A 16590-nucleotide genomic window follows, 5' to 3' on the forward strand; every position below is an offset into this window, starting at 1 on the left:
CAACATTTTTACAGTCTTTTGGTGATGTCATAAGGTCTCCCTGCTGCCTTGGGCACTTGGTGGCAGCGTGGTGAGTGAGCTCAGCCCCTGGAGTCAACTTGGTTTTATACAGTTCTCTGGCTCTCCTGCATAACTTAATGACTTTGGGCAAGTTACTAAACCTCTCTGTGTCTGGTCAGTTACCTACAAAATGGAGAGGACAGTGGTCTCACTCCATAAGGCTCTTGGAGAAGTAAATGAGATCATTTATGTAAAGCATCTAGAACAGAGCCCAATACTCAGTCTTATTAAATGTGGGCTAAGCAGTGTGAGAAATATGAGCTAATGACCATAAATAAGGAGACAGAAAAGATAAGTGAAAAAGATAAGAAAAATGACAAATAATAGTGGAATTAGAAAGACACGTTGTTCAAATGGAATAAACTAATGAAAATGAAAACGTACACTGATCTTACAGTTTGATACATCTGCATTTGGTCACTGAAAAAACTATAAGACAAGTTTACACAATCATTTTTGGTTTGTAAAAAGGTGGTTGTCGAAAGAACTCAAATTATTAATGTTTTTCTATAAAAAGTATTATTGTAATTGAAAAATTATGAGGCAAATCTCTATTGATACATATGCACATGTGATAAATACAATTGGAATATTACAAGCAAGGGTACAAAGAACCTTGTCAAAAAGGGGTAATTGTTTTGTCATCTTTCCTTAATATTGTCAGATACATTTTTGGGTGATTATTGCATAAACTCATTGAAGACAAAGAAGACAACAGAATTAAAAATATATGATGCTTTATTGTCAAAAATAGACAAACTTTAATTTCCTTTAACAGGAATATTAATTTAGGAATCTCCATAAGCCATCACCATTTTGTGAGCACAAAAGACAAGAGTCAACGACAACTGTTAGTGGGAGAAGGACAACAGTTCTACATCCAAGCCAGAGAAGCCAGGCCCACAGAATCACGGTGACCTTTAGAGCCCAAGAGTAACAGACATGCAAACAAGGTTGACTGCTCCGGGCCCAGTCCTATAAGGACCGGCTTTGCGGTATCTTTTCAAACACATGAAGAGTTGGATTTGTTAGACTGCTTGCTGATTTGAATAGTGAACTTTTAGGTCACGTATGGGATCCATAACAGGATCACACCCGCTTTTGAGCAACACCAGGATGAAGACATTTGTCCCTACAACCCTGGCTTCAGGCACGTAAAGTGGTACTAATAATTTGGGCAGGAGACCCGACTGAGCTCCTTCTTGTGATTTACAGCAAAAATGTGAGGGCCTTGCTGAATAGTGTAAGGCTACATTCTCTCATTAACATAAAACAAGAATGGCTAAGGACCTAGCTAGGAGGAACAAGAAAAAAAATCAGGCCTTTCTTGTTCCCTAGGGACAGGTATCCAAGGCTGAAGAAAACTGGTTATCTAGACCATGATTTTCATTCCCTAGTCTGTACTATACACCAGATATCCATAGCCAGAGCAGACTTCATAAATAGGCCCATGTTGATCATGAAAAGTGGTAGCAGGCACCTATTATCTCCTTTGAAGATTCAGGCTAAGGAGAAACACCTCAGTTTCCAGGAGAGGCCAGAGCCAGATGACACTGACTGGGTGAGATGCTTCATCTGAGGTTAAGTATAGGTGATAATGAAAATCAGAAGCTAGATTATCAAGTGAATGAGAAAGGAAGTGGATCTGAGAACTCACTTCCCATTCCCATACACATTCACCATGCCCTCAGGAGAAGAGTGATCAACTATATGCAAAAAAATCCGTTCAACACTTTTCACTTTTTTAGCTTAAAGATAACATTCAATACTTGAGAACTAGAAAAACGGAGCTTGTATTGTACCATAAAGTTATTTTAAACAATACTGTGGTTACTGAAATGACAATACACGCTTCTGCCACCTCTAAAACGGAAGCATAGAGAGGATGCCAAGAAACAGTGAAGTAGCTCTGTTCTTGCTGTGACATTTCTTATTCACTCTTGCATGGGGTGAAGTTTTAATTACACTCACCCACTACATTCTACCCTTCAGTCTAAGAACGCTTCATATCTGAGTAGGGGCAGGAAAGTGGTGTGGGCTTCTGGAAGTTTTGACGGGCTAAGCATCATGACATTTCTGTAACTGAAAGGATTACTCTGAAAACATACAGAAAAAAAAAGCCATATGAAAATCTAATTAGGCACATTTGGTGTATAGTCTATTTAGCAAGACAACCTGGAAAAAGCGAGGTCAAATATAAAACTAAGGTGGACTGCTTCTTTTATTCCATGCCATTTTGTAAAAACATGTGATATAGGCAAAAAAAAAAAAAAAAAGTACACTTTTTCAGGTCCTTTCTCAAAAGCCATGAACTCAGCCTTTTAGTTGGGTTGCTGTAAATGTGAAGCCTGGAAGGGAGATGACTCAATTTGGGGTTTCTCGTTGAGAGTAGGCAGAGTGACTAAAATGACTCTCACAGGGCAACTGTGCAGTTTTATGACCCAATCATAAAAAGGACCTTTAAAACTTTCCTTTTCAGCACTCTTCAATGACTGTGGTTCCAATCAAGGAGTAAAGCTTTTTCTTCACAAGTCGGAATCCTGAACTCAGGATCAGAGTTCGCCTGAGGCCAGATGAGAAGCGACCTCGGCTGAAGAAAAAGTCCCTGAAGCTAGTCCAGGAGTCATTCTCCTGCTTAAACACAAGGGTGAGCTCAAAAGTGGGCACCACGCTTGAATCACACACAATCTTATCCAGCTTTTTACATACGTTTTCAATTTCCAAGTTCACGTGCATAACGCAACCTCGCAGGCCGCAGGGCTCCGTGGAGGACAGCCGCAGGACATCCTGAGCAATCCTCTGGGTCAGTTTCTCAGGGACGAGGACTTTTGAGCAACCAAGTTTGGTTTGCTTTGATTTGGACAGACAGTTCTCCAGCATTTTCGCCAAACTCTGGCAAGTTGTCTCCTCAAACATCACCTCATTGAGGTTGGGTTCAGGAACAACATAATCCCAGTAGTCGAAATCTGTAGGAAAGGGAAGTTTGAGATGAAATCAATCAATCAATCAATCAATCAATCCCGGAGCAGATAAAACATACCAAGATAGCAACATGGGCTACTTCTATCTACCACGTCTGCCTTTTGCTCATATTTGTTGGGGAGTCAGCCTACTTGGCTTTGCTGTTGACTAGCTGGGTAACAAACAGATCAGGTCACTGAAATCTCTCAGAGACTGAAAACGCATCTATGAAATAAAGGTTTTGATAAACAGGATGGATAGGCTATAACTTCTTTTCTTTAAATTTACATGTGTACACACACACAATCTTACAGACTGGATCAAAAATCTTTCTATGGTTATACTAGAATACCAGTGACTTTCTTTTTTTTTTTTTTTGTTATTTGACAGAAAGAGACACACAGCAAGAGAGGGATCACAAGCAGGGGGAGTGGGAGCGGGGAGAAGCAGGCCTCCCTCGGAGCAGGGAGCCCGATGCGGGGCTCAACCTGAGCCGAAGGCAGAGCTTAACGACTGAGCCACCCAGGCGCCCCCCAGTGATTTTCTTTTCCTTCCCGCTCCCTTACTTGCTCTGAGGGTTTTCTAATTTTGTTTTACAAAGAACACGCTTCACTTCTGGAATAAAAATGGTAATAATTTTTTTTTTTCGATGAAGGGACTGTTCGTTTCTAAGAATTATATGTGTTTGTTATTGTGAAATGCAGGATTTTTGCTACTGCTCCTTACTGATGAACTTAAGATGAACTTGATGAGCTATAGTAAATATCGAATTTGTGTCTTTCTTTAAAAGTCTCTATGGGAATGGTCTGTAGATCCCAATTTTAGCTTCAAGCTCTTTGATTAAAAATTGCTCAAAGGGAAGACCTTTAAGGTCCACGAGGATATTTATAACCGGCTGGGTAGTTTTCGTAGCCAAGCAAAACAAAACAGTCCTAGGAAAATAAAATTAGATTTGCTCAAAGGAAAAGAGATAGCTCTGCATTTGGTCACCTACCTTCCAAATTAATCCTACCACTTGGCAGGATGCCACACCGCATACGCAGTCAACTGGGCAACCCCTCCCTAAGCATACTTCACCTTCATTGGCTACTGTCTCTTCATCTCCCCACATCACCTATTCAGTTCGGTCATTGTTTTTGTTTTTGTTTTTATAACTCAATGAAACAAATGCACTTACAAGGCTCCATATTTTACCTATATTGAAGACAGAGAATTTTAGAGCTTTGGCCTATAAAACTAGCTCATCAACCACTGGGCCTTTGAAATGAGGAAGGCCCGAAGAAATTAAGCAATTTGTCGATGCCACATAGCTTCTTAGTGGCAGAGCAGTGTGTTAACCTAGAAATTGCTGTTTAAAATTGCAGAGCAAAGTATGTCCAGCACCACTGCTGTTTTAAAATTTCCTTCTGGCATTAAAAGCAGAATGCTGGGTGTATCCACAAATAGAATATTGCTCAGCGATAAAAAGGAACATACACCGATAGAAGCAACCACATTAAAGGATCTCAAAATCATTAGGCTGCCGGAAAGAAATCAGATGCAAAAGAGTAGGTATTACATGATTCCATTTGTATGAAACTGCAGAGGCAACACTAATTTATGATGACAAAAAGCAGATCAGTGTTTCCCTGGGGACAGGGGAGAGGGAGAGTGGAAAACTGATGGCAAATGGGCGCGTGCGAATTTGGGGGTACGGGGTGATGGCAGTGGTTATAAGGGTGAATACATTTGTTAAAATTCAAAACTGTACACTTCGAATTCACCGTAACTTCACAACCCCTTAAGGAACCTATCTAATTTTTAATCCCCAAACATCCTCTTGGCCGCAAACTAGACCGTGCAGCCTTCAGTTGTTTTATTTTTTGCTACTTTTGTTTCTCACTACCACGAACAGAAGATGCTAGAAAGTTTGGAAAGGAGTCTTTTCAGATGGGTTTTGAGGCACACCCTACATCGAGGAAGAGGCGACACCGTCCGTCCACCCATCTCATCTATCCAGGGGCCGCGACCTTTGGAGGAGAGAGGGGCGGGCAGCTGGGAAACTCACCATTTAGCAGGCTCCCCGGGTGGAAGTCATGGTCTAGCAACTCTGAAATGCAGGCCGGGTTCTTACTGCTCAAACTGCCAGTTGCAACCATGGTCAACGGCTCTGTTTCCCTCGCGGGGGCGGAACGGCCTTTCCGGGGCGCTGGAAAAAGAAGGGAAGAAGGACGGATTTGCAAAAGTAGGCAAGACGTGCAGAGGCTCCTAAAATGCCTAGCGTCCCGGCAGCTAACTAGCCGAGGAAGTCATTTTCCAAAGGGGAGGAGCCGGCCTCCGCAACTCAAGTTTACAAAGCCCCGGGAGTGGAGACGCCAGCCACACTCACAACCTAAAACTAATTCAAAGTTAGCATAACTCGGAGCGGACGTGCCTAGCGGAACGCACCCCTGGGCGGGGAGCAGCGGAACCCTCCGCCCCCGCTCCGTCCCCCGAGGCCGCCGCCTCGCTCACCTGCCGGGAGTTCGCTGCGACGGGCGCGCTCGCTGGCAAAGCGGCGGGGTAAACGGAGGCACGAACTGTTCTCAGGAGCCTCCTCCCTCGGAGGCTCAGGGACCTGCAGACCCAAGCACTGATCGACCCCCAACCCACGCATTACCCGCTCCACCGAGCAGCATCGCCCCTGGGGCCGGGAGCACTTTATAGGCCCAGCCTCCTCACCCCGCCGCGGCCCGCCCACCTGCACCACCCCTCCGCGGCCCTGCGCCCCGCCCCTCCCGGGGTCGGGTTGCATTTCAACCCAGACACTTGCAGCCGCCCAAGGGGAGCCGCTGGGAGTTGAGGATAAGCTTGCGGCCGGGTAGACACCTGTTGTTTCCTGGGTGGGCCACAGGTCACCGAGTCCGCAATTCCGGGTGTACGACTTGCCGAAAACTGACCACTCGCCTCCACTACTAGCTTGGATTCTTTGGCGCGACCCCACCCCAGCGCGCGCACACTCTCACGCCGCCGGTGCCCTTGTTGAGATTCTGTCCCGGGCAGCGGGAAGCTTTCCGTCCTTTGTCTGTTACCGGGACCTGAGGCTTTGCTGTGTCGTACTAAACTTGGCTAATATCTGTTTCGATGTTCAATGAGCATTATTTATGCATTTAGTTCTGGCCTCTAACCAAGTCAACTCTACTCCGTGGGTTTCTACATCTTTCCCTCCTGCCCGCGATCAGATCTAGCTCGCCTTTTCCGCATCGGAGGAGGCTCTCCAGCATTCTAGGAGGGGTCTTCATCACTGCACTCCCAGCACCCTAAGGCGGTTTCATCTATGATTAATGAGTTTTCTCTGCGAAAAGGGTGAGCCTGGTACTCTTCTAATTAGACCTGGCTCCAGAGAGCTGGGAGCTTGAATGAAGGGGACTTTGCCAAAAACGAAGCAAAACCATTAGTGGGACCTTAGCTGCTTCTTCGCCCGCCTCATCGCCGGGAGCAGTTGTCATACTCAGAGGCAGACCTTTCTGGCGAGCCCCGTGGTGTCGGGTGGTCTTGAAGGGGCTTGGGGCGGTGAAGATATGGAGTTTTAGTACCTGCTAGGAATAATCCCTGTGAGGCTTGATGCGCAGTTCTGAACCCAAGCGCACAGAGAGACAGAGGAACTGTGCAAAGACTCAACATGCGCGCACAGCCCATAAGCGGGAGGCCAAGTGCTATGTTTCCTTCCAAAGTTACTAATCCACCCTTTTCCTGCTTTGATGTGCAGTAGGAGATGATCTGCTCAGAGAGGTCACTCCCGAAGAAGGCGTTGGGTCAGGAGCGGAAAGGGAGGGGATGCCAGGAGGGGAAGACTGTTTCTACAAGTAGGAGGATCTAGCGTTGGCTCCTGGTCTTTCAGGATTATGTGTACAAGGATCTGTAGGTTAGGGCCTTGAAAAGCAGTTTCAGCTGTCCAGGCTAAAAAGTCGTAGTAAGAAAAACAACAACAGAAAGGGTAAGGAGGGTGTGATAAACAGATCAGTGGGAGGACATTGGGAGGCAGTGCCGCAGAAATTAAAGCCAGCCTGACAGTCCATTTTTAACTCGACTAAGGCAGCTGCACTGCCTGAAGGTCAGGCCAGCCAAGGAAGGAGATGCTGATAGGCTGGTCATTGAAAGCAGATTTCCACTTCTATTTCAATAGCAGAAAAGTGGGAAATAAACAAGCCCATTTAAGCCAACTAAAAAGCGGTTTCAGTGGCTAATATGTTCAAGATGAATAGATGAGCTGCCTAGCTGTCTGGGGCAGGGGGAGGGGAGGGCAAGCTACAGAGCGTCCTTTCCTTATCTGGGTGGCAATACTGATGAAGCGGCCACCTACCCGCCTCCAAGGAGAGCTATTAGGATTAATGTAATGAGTGCTCTGAACCCACACCATTGAAATAAAGAAATTACCCATTTCATTTCCCTTAGGTATTTAGGCAAAACACATAAACTAAGTACTCCCAAAGGGCCAGAAAGATTATTGGGCCTTCTAGAACATAGCCGTTACTTTGTTCTCACCTGACTAACTGAAATTTTGCAAAATCCCTTTGGGATTTCACTGCAGAAAATAATTTACCTATGTATGAAAGACTGAATAATATTCTTTTTGGCTGAATGGACCTAGCTCAGGGCATAAGGAATGATCGATGTGGAACTCATACTTGGGATAATTAGTGGAGATTGTCCTTTCTCATCTACTTTTTAAAGGGTAAAAAATCCATCCTATCACCAGTTTGCATCTCTGCGGGGTTAAACAAACAGACCCGATTTTTAAAAATGAATCATAGAACAGAATTTGGAAAAACCAAGTGCCATCATAGTCTTGTCAAGAGATGACACATACTTTCGTCCATTAATTTTTATATGCTGTGGATATGGTTAATTATAACGGAAGGTTCACATGGGGGTATCAGGTGTTTATGAGGTAGTGCTGAAGTACATTTCATTGCTGTTTTGTTATATCCTCTTCATACTGTAGAAAGAGTTTGTGAGGGTGCTTACTGGAAACAATAGTTGAATATGAAGAGAAAATCTAATTGGTTAAATCATTTGATTGCCTTTCATAAACCAGTGTAATATAGCAAACTACTAAAATCCTAAGTAACGTCTTTGACTGAAGAATGGTTTTTTATTACTATGCTTTACTCATCCACCTAAGAAAGAAAAATAGTGGTAACACATGGCAACAGTATGTTCATCTGATGTATATACAAATATGGAAGTTCCATGTCCCCCTCCTGTCTAAATATAGTATTCATAATATCATTGCTTGCATAAAGTATAAGTTCAGAATACCAGGGATATTATAAAAATGAAAAACAAATATGATGCTTTAATATATTATTCTAGGAGACACTGGTATCTTATGCATTCGTGACTTGGAGTGGTGAATATTTATTATGTTTCACTGGCCAATTTTCTCTCTTTATCCAATATGAGCCATTGTTCCTGAGGTCTTATTAATACAGTTATATCCAGTACATTGCTAATTTTATTTCACGAACTATGACATCAGAGGGAAAATGACTGGGTTTCTTAATCTGTGCAATGGGTTCTGGGAAGATCTACAGGACATGGAAGTCTCTTAGCAGGCTCATAGGGTTGTTGTGAGATTAAAAGAGAAACCCTTATAATCAATGCTAAATATTATCTCTTTTTTATAAAGAAATCCGAGATCTTTAAATGCACACTATTGGGGCGTCTGGGTGGCTTAGTCAGTTAAGCATCCGACTCTTGGTTTTGGCTCAGGTCATGATCATGGGGTCGTGGGATCGGGCTCTGTGCTGAGCTGAGCACGGAGTCTGCTTCAGATTCTCTCTCCCACCCTCTCTCCCCCACCACCTCACTCACACTCTCTTTTTTTCTCTCTCAAATAAATAAATAAAATCTTTAAAAGAAATGCACACTATCCCTGGCTTTCCTTGGTTATGCTAAATTTCTAAATCTAGTACTTACGTGCAGTTTTAGAACAGTGTCGGTACATAGCAAGTGCTTAATGAGTGATAGCTATTATTATTGCAATTATTATTGTCCTGAAATTGTGGTTCTGTTTATTGCAGCAAGCACTAATGGGGCTAAATGGGGTTGGAGAAGTATTGTTAAAACAGAACAAAATTTATCCTCTTTCCTGTTTGCAGGCAGTACAGAAAATACTTGCCACTGATTGGGAAAGACAACTTTTTTTTTTTTTTATGATAGAACATGTGTAACTTAATGGGAGTACAGGAAAGAGGTCTCTCAATGGTAAGTAAGAAAATAATGTGGGTAAAAAGTTGTTTTGGTACAAAATACAGAATTACATGTATTAACTTTCCTATATTAATCTAGGAAATAGTTTTCTGGAAAAAAAAATCACAGGTATTTGAAATCATTGCCTAAAGAACCACCCAAATGTTTCAAGACATGTATGACCCCCTGTTAACACTCTGGATGAGATATGTCATCATTATTTTTGTCTTTGAGGGTGCTCCAACCAATAAAATTTCCATTTAATGATGAAATATGCAATGAGTTAGTCTATAGAATAATGAGATTTTCCAATAAGTAAGATAATATGAAGACTTATTTAATATAAGACAAAAGAAGCCCAGTAGAAAATAATACATAATACCTGCGGCTAAAAGCTGAGAGAATCTTCCAGAAGCAGAAGGCCTTGCTTCTCTAAATTCAAGCAGAGAAATGGTTACCATAGTGACTTATCTCTCAAAATAGTTGTATGATTTTTTTCCTTTTCGTAAACAATGTTACGTATTATCTACCTTTAAGTAAAGAAAGCTGATATGTTTAAATGTACACTGTCCCTTCTTTTCCTTAATTATACAAAGATTTATAATTCAGGAGCCCGCATAAGAGAATGTCAGCTAGGAGCATGGAGAAGGTCCTTGACACTTTTCTAGGGATACACCTTAAAACCTTTGCAAGTTCCAAGTTGGGGAATACCATCATGGCATACCATTCCTCTGGAATTCTTATGTGCATAAAGATAAGAAGAGGAAAACATAGCTATGTGCTCGTGTAGATGCTGGTCCTTCATTGGTCCGCCTCCCTGTACCAGCCAAGTGTCCTATTCTGATGGACAAAATTTGCATGGCTTTTGTCATTCACATTTGTGTCCCAGAAAAGTTCCACATTGCTTCATGACATAACCCTGTGGGGTTGCACAAGAAAATAATTAAATCCAAGAATGCCCACATGTGGACCAGATAGAAAAATCTGGTAGTCTTTAGAGTGGGTCTGACCCTCGTTCTGTAAAGAACATTAATGTTAACAAGTTTGACAAGGTCAGAGAGCGATTGTGTTTTTTTATCTTCATGGTGTAGTGGTTAGGTGTATGGACTGTGGGGCCTAAGTGCCTAGCTGTATATGACACTAGCCATGACACTAATTAGCTGTATAAACTTTGATAAGGTACTTAACATTGCTGTGTCTCCATTTTCTACCTTTAAAAATGGGAATTGTAATAACTGTACCACATGCCGGGCTGTTGTGGGGATTAAGTTAGTTAATATATAACACACTCAAAGAATATGAGCCCTGATTATGATTATGAATTTTGCCCTGACTCTGAAAAATCCCCAATGCCCCAGTGACATTTTTATGAAAAGGTAGCTAGGGGAGTGTTCATATGTGTTCGAGGGTGTGTATAAAAATGTATCTTTTGTTCATATTCATTCATTGGCCAATTGACATTCAGTAAGTTTTAATCGAGTATTAACTATCTGTTAGGCACTGGGAGTCCAACAGGGTCCCTGTCTCCAGGGAGATTATAGTTTAGAAAGGAATGTAGACAAATGAATCTGAGGTTACAATTAGTATGATAAGTTGGGGTGCTAGAGGGAGCCATGGCTGGTAATGATAAAAGCACTACCATATTTTGAAGGAAGGTTTATGGCCTTGGTACTTAGTGTGTTTCATGGACCAGTAGCACAAACACCTTCTAGGAGCTTGTAAGAAATCCCGAACATCAGTCCTCAACCCAACTGATGCAGAATCTGCTTTTTGAAAAGATCCCTAGGTGATTCATATTGTATGCAATTAAAACTTAAGAAGCACAGATTAAAGAGAAAAAAAACAGTAAGACCATCTCAGCATTTGTAAAACTTATTCTAGGCCAATTAATAAAAAATATTTATTGAGTTCCTACCATATGCAAAACATGGCCTTGACGGAAAGGTGGATTCCCAGCCGGACAAGTGTTTGCTGATTCTCCATAGCTTCAGTCAGACATCATGGCCCTAATGAATCTAGTCAGCGCTGTGTGGCTTTTAGCCCTTGGGCCTGGCTCATGAAATCATGCACAGCTATGTGAAAACAGTCTGATTATCTGAGTAGACTGTATTATATAAAAATAAAATCCTGTTTAATAAACTTGAGACACTGTCAAACTGTAAATTGTTTCAACCTTGTCAAAGTGGAAGCCAATTATGTAACATATGGAATGGGCTTACCTTGTTAAATGTATTTAAAATGATCACTCTGTGGAACGTTGTGTTTGGAAACAACAAATTTGGAAGGGAGGGTGTAATACAGAAAGATACAGATCTGATTACTTCCAAATTTACTGGAGGGGGTAAATATAGCTATGCAAGTATTCATCTCTTCTATGATTGTATCATAAAATATACTTTAAAACATTGCCTTGGCTTTTGGAAATATTGTGCGGGTAATTGAGAACTATTTTTATGGATGATGTATATATTACGGTGGAGGCTGTAAATCATACCTGGCCGAAGCAGGCTTTTGGGAGATGTCAGTATAGCTTAAGCACATTGATGTGCATTCAGTTGGGTGATGTTATTGAAACATCATATGTAAGCTGAGCAATGAATGGTACTGAACAGATTAATGAATAGCAATACATAATTACCTTTGCAGTAGGTTTAGATGTCCAGAAGTGCTCACTTCTGTTTATGTAGCAGAACAACAGCCCTCCTTAGTGATTTGACTTTTGGCTCTAACTCAGCGAGACTAGGCTTCAAACTCTGGCTTTGACCCAAGTAGGCATGGTGCAATTAACTTAAAACCTTTGAATTTCAGCTTCCTCATCTAGACTAGGGAAGGTTCAATGGAACAATGCATGTTAAGTTTCTGGCAACACGAGTCCTACAAGTTAAGAGCTCAGTCAGGGGTGGCCATCCCCCAAACCCATAGCTTGTGAGTTTGCTCATGGGAATGCACATTCTATTGCATACTATAATAATTCATCAAATTCCATGTTGGGTTTTTCAGGATGGTAAGAGGTTTTATTTTGCTCATAATGAACAATCAAGAGTGCACTAGCTGGAGAATTAGGAGACGTGGCCCCACATACTAGTTTTTATACTGGCTTGAACTCTGACTTTGGACAGGAGTTGTCTAGGGATTTAAGAGCAGGGGAGCCTAGGCCCTGGCTTAGTGTGTCTAAGAGGTGGAAAGAGAGGAAGTGGACAGGGTTTCCATACTTGAGAATGATTCCTCCTGTGCCCCAAGGATCATGTAGAACAGCAGGAAACGATCAGATCTGATGCTATGCTGAGGGTACGAGTAATGAACATCTTTGGTTTTAACCTGTGGGTGATGAATGACTAGAGGTGGATGTCTCATCTCCCACCGGATGCCTGAAGTCTCAACATTGCATTGGATTTCAAATCCTTGACATGAGCATTGGGTCTGTGGAGTAGGAGGATAAGGATGGTAAGGGGGGAGAATGGCATTCAACTTACTTCTTTCTTGGAGGAATAAAGGAGAAATACCAGATATTATGCTAAACTAGCAAATAAAGCAGTAGTGTTTATGATTGCATAACCACCATGTGAACTAAGATTGATCTTATTTATATCTATCTACCAACACAGCTATAGTTCTAATTCTAAAAAATATATTTAATTTTTTTCTTTTTTGTTCAATTTACGGGTCTTGAAGCAGCTTTCTTGGAAGCCCTACTTTTAGCATTTATGTCTAACGTGAGTTCCATATCTAGCACATTTTTAAGCTTAACCATTATTGAAATATTGCTGCCTACAAAGAAATCTATATATAAAGTACTTCTTAAAAAGTATTTTTAATGTGTTCTGCTTTTAAACAGTTACTATGAAAGCTCCATATATCAGGAATATTTTTATATTTTCTATATCAGGGAGCTGTTTATAGATTGACATTATAAAGGTATAACCCTTTTAGGCAATGATGTAAGTGGAATCCAACAAATCTAACTACAAAAATTAATTTTAGAAGAATGATCCTTATACATTCATCTTATTCTTAAGTAGTCTAGGGGAGGGTTGCCTGGGTGGCTTAGCTGGTTAAGCGTCCAACTCTTGATTTTGGCTCAGATGATGATCTCAGGGTGCTGAGATTGAACCCCATGTCCAGCTCTGCACTGGGTGTGGAGCCTGCTTGAGATTCTCTCTCCCCCTCTCCCTCTGCCCCTATACCCTCTAAAATAAATAAATAAATAAATAAATAAATAAATAAATAAATAAATAAGTCATCCAGGGGAAGTATTACTGAAGAAGGTCTGGAAAACTTGAAACAAAATGATAAAGTTAATAAAATAGCATTGACTTCGAATTTACAAATAGCCAATTTAAAAATTACAAAGTGAAAAATCAAATTCCTGCTGACTCTCACTCATGCCATTCTTTGCCCCCCACCCACAGGAAGTAACCACTCATATTAGTTTTTATGTATCCTCCTAGGATTTCTTTATGAAACTAAAAGCACATACTAACATATATTTCCGTTTTCACTCTTTTTTACCCTAAAGGGGAATATTATACTTATGTTCTGCACATTGCCTTTTTGCACTGACAATATAGCTTAGAGATTTTTCCAGATGAATACATTTCTCTCTCTCTCCCTCTCTCTGTTTGCTGCTATGTAATGTTCTGCTTTTGTTTAACCAGTACCTCACAGAGGGACATTTTGATTATTTACAGATTTTTGCAATTACATGCAGTGCTGTAATGAATAATCTTATTCCTAAGTCCCTTTGTGTTTGGGCAAGTATACCTATAAGATAAATTCTCAGAGGATGGACTTGTGAAGGAAAGGATTAATGTGCAAAATGTAGTTTGAAACATCTTGATAAATTATCCTTATAGCTAATTTCCAGTTTTGGGGCCCCACCAGGAAAGTATAAGAATTCCTGTTTCCTCATAGTCTCTCCAGCATGTATTCATTTATTTCAGACATATTTTAAGCATATATGATACCTTTTTATATTGTTTTAACATGCTCTGACTTTTGAGGGAAAGCACTGGGGCTGTATCTACAGTGACCATTATGACTTCACTGATTGGCCATCTCAGGCAACAAGAATATATATATGTAAATGTATTATATATATATACATATATATTATATATAATATATAATGAGTGGTTTTAATTTTTATTTTCTCAGTGACCCATGATGTTCAACATGTTTTTGTGAATTTCTTACTATATAATATATATATTATATATATAAATAATTTCACCACTCTACTTATATTAAACTTTCAATCAGATATCTTTTTGTTATGTAGGGTCATTACTATGTTTATTGAAGCCAAAAGCCCTTTGATTTCTGTTAAGGAGAGAATATCCATCAGAGAAGGAAACAATATCCTTTAACATAAAATTTACAAGTTGCCTGTGACTTGATTTTGATGTTCAAATAGTACAATAACATTTCTCTCTTTTCACCGCAAACCATGACTTTGTTATAGCTCACAGGAGAATATTGAATTAAATGCAAGGCAGTACATCAAATGTTTGTGGATGTCACTACTGAGTACAGGTGAGAGCATGGATTGCAGTGCGGTTTGGGGAAAGCCCTTGGTCTGTTCTGTCCAATTCCATAGCCACTACGCACTTGTGACTAGTTTTAAACTAGGGCTAGTCCAAAGTGAGATTGTTTACAATACACAGCAGATTTCAAAGATTTAACTGAATATAAAGAATACAAAATATCTCATTAATAATTATTATGTTAGTTACATGTTAGAATGGTAGGATTTTGATATATTGGGTTAAATAAAATATATTGCTAAAATTAATTTCACCTGCTTCTTTTTATGATTTTTTTAAAACATGGCTCCTAGAAAACTTAAAATGTTCTATGTGGTTTGCAGTATGACTCACCTTAAGAAATACAGGACAGTTCTAGAGGGGAGGTGGGTGGGAGGATGGGTTAGCCTGGTGATGGGTATTAAAGAGGGCATGTTCTGCATGGAGCACTGGGTGCTATATGCAAATAATGAATCATGGAACACTACATCAAAAACTAATGATGTAATGTATGGTGACTAACATAACATAAAAAAAAAGAAATACAGGACAACACCCATCTTGATCTTTGTCACTTCATATTTAAAAAGGAAAAATAGTAGATCTTTTCTATATATATGAGGATTTGAAAGTTCTTAAAAGTGTACTCAGTAAGTAGTAATTACCAATTTTTGGGGGTCAGTTTTATGGAAGTATACTCTAAATATATTAATATCCTTCTTTTCAGTGTAGAGGTCTATGATTTTTTTTTAAAGATTTTATTTATTTATTAGATATAGAGAGAGACACAGAGGGAACACAAACAGGGGGAGTGGGAGAAGGAGAAGCAGGCTTCCTGCCAAGCAGGGAGCCTGATGTGGGGCTCGATCCCAGGATCTTGGGATCATGACCTGAGCCCAAGGCAGATGCTTAACAACTGACCACCCAGGCGCCCCGAGGTCTATGAATTTTGAACAATCCCTACAGTCATGCAAGTACCACCACCACGATCAATATATACAACATTTCCATCACCACAAAATATTACCTTGTGTGTATTTGTAATCAACCTCTTGCCTCAGCACCAGCCCTTGGCAATCAATGATCTCTTCCCGAGTGTTAGACAAATGGGAGCACGCCATATAGACTTTTGAGTCTCGTTTCTTTTATTGAGCATAATGCACTTGAGATTCATCTGAGTCGTTATGGGCATCAGTAGTTTTTTTTTTTTATTTCTGAGTACTATTCCACTGTACAGATGTACCAAAGTTTGTTTATTCATTTGCTAGTTGAAGGACGTTTGGGTTGTTTCCAGTTTTTAATGATGACTAATAAAAACTAGTATGCATATTTGCTTACAGATTTGTGTATGAACATACATTGTCATTTCTCTTAGATAAATGCCTAGCAGTAGGCTTGGTGAGTTCTATGATAAGTATATGTTTAATTTTGCAGGACACTGCCAAAATGTTTCCCCCCAAAAAGGTTTCGTTTTGCATTTCCACCAGCAATGTATGAGTGTCTCAGACGTGCCACATCCTTGTTGGAATTTGATACTGTCCTCCTCCATTTTTTTTTTTTAATTTAGCCCTTCTAATAGGAATGCGATGATATCTCATTGTGGTTTTAATTTTTATTTCCCCAGTGACCCATGATGTTCAACATCTTTCTGTGAATTTCTTTACTACCTGTAACTCTTCTTCATTGAAATGTATATTGAAATCTTTTGTCTCTGTATTTTTGTTGGATTATTGGAGTCTTGAGTGTTCTTTAGAAATTCTGCATACAAGTCATTTATCAGATATGTGTTTTGCAAATAATTTTTTCCTGTCTGTGGTTTGTGTTTTTATTCTTC

At 40.4% G+C, this 16590-nt stretch overlaps 1 protein-coding gene across 2 annotated transcripts; it reads right to left on the reverse strand.

Annotated features, from left to right (window-relative positions):
• Positions 1 to 780: 780 nt before the first annotated feature.
• DDIT4L (DNA damage inducible transcript 4 like) lies at positions 781 to 6812 on the reverse strand. 2 transcript variants are annotated; one of them, XM_078068998.1, is made up of 3 exons: positions 5869 to 6812; positions 5069 to 5209; positions 781 to 3026 (listed from the first exon to the last, which is right to left on the reverse strand). In XM_078068998.1, the coding sequence occupies exons 2-3, from the start codon at positions 5157 to 5159 to the stop codon at positions 2536 to 2538; spliced, it is 582 nt and encodes a 193-aa protein (XP_077925124.1). In that variant the 5' UTR covers positions 5160 to 5209; positions 5869 to 6812; the 3' UTR covers positions 781 to 2535. The 2 variants fall into 2 exon arrangements, with proteins under 2 accessions (XP_077925124.1, XP_035951685.1); XM_036095792.2 differs by lacking the exon at positions 5869 to 6812 and adding an exon at positions 5515 to 5696.
• Between the last annotated feature and the right edge of the window lie 9778 nt (positions 6813 to 16590).

Source organism: Halichoerus grypus, chromosome 3 (genome assembly GCF_964656455.1).
Source record: "Halichoerus grypus chromosome 3, mHalGry1.hap1.1, whole genome shotgun sequence".
Lineage (NCBI taxonomy): Eukaryota > Metazoa > Chordata > Mammalia > Carnivora > Phocidae > Halichoerus > Halichoerus grypus.

Coding starts and splice junctions, on each gene's coding strand:
- DDIT4L (XM_036095792.2), bottom strand. CDS start 5,656: ATGCGTGGGTTGGGGGTCGATCAGTGCTTGGGTCTGCAGGTCCCTGAG. Junction 5,210..5,514: donor TCGCAGCGAACTCCCGGCAG/GTGAGCGAGGCG, acceptor TTCTTTTTCCAG/CGCCCCGGAAAGGCCGTTCC. Junction 3,027..5,068: donor CCCGGGGAGCCTGCTAAATG/GTGAGTTTCCCA, acceptor CCTTTCCTACAG/ATTTCGACTACTGGGATTAT.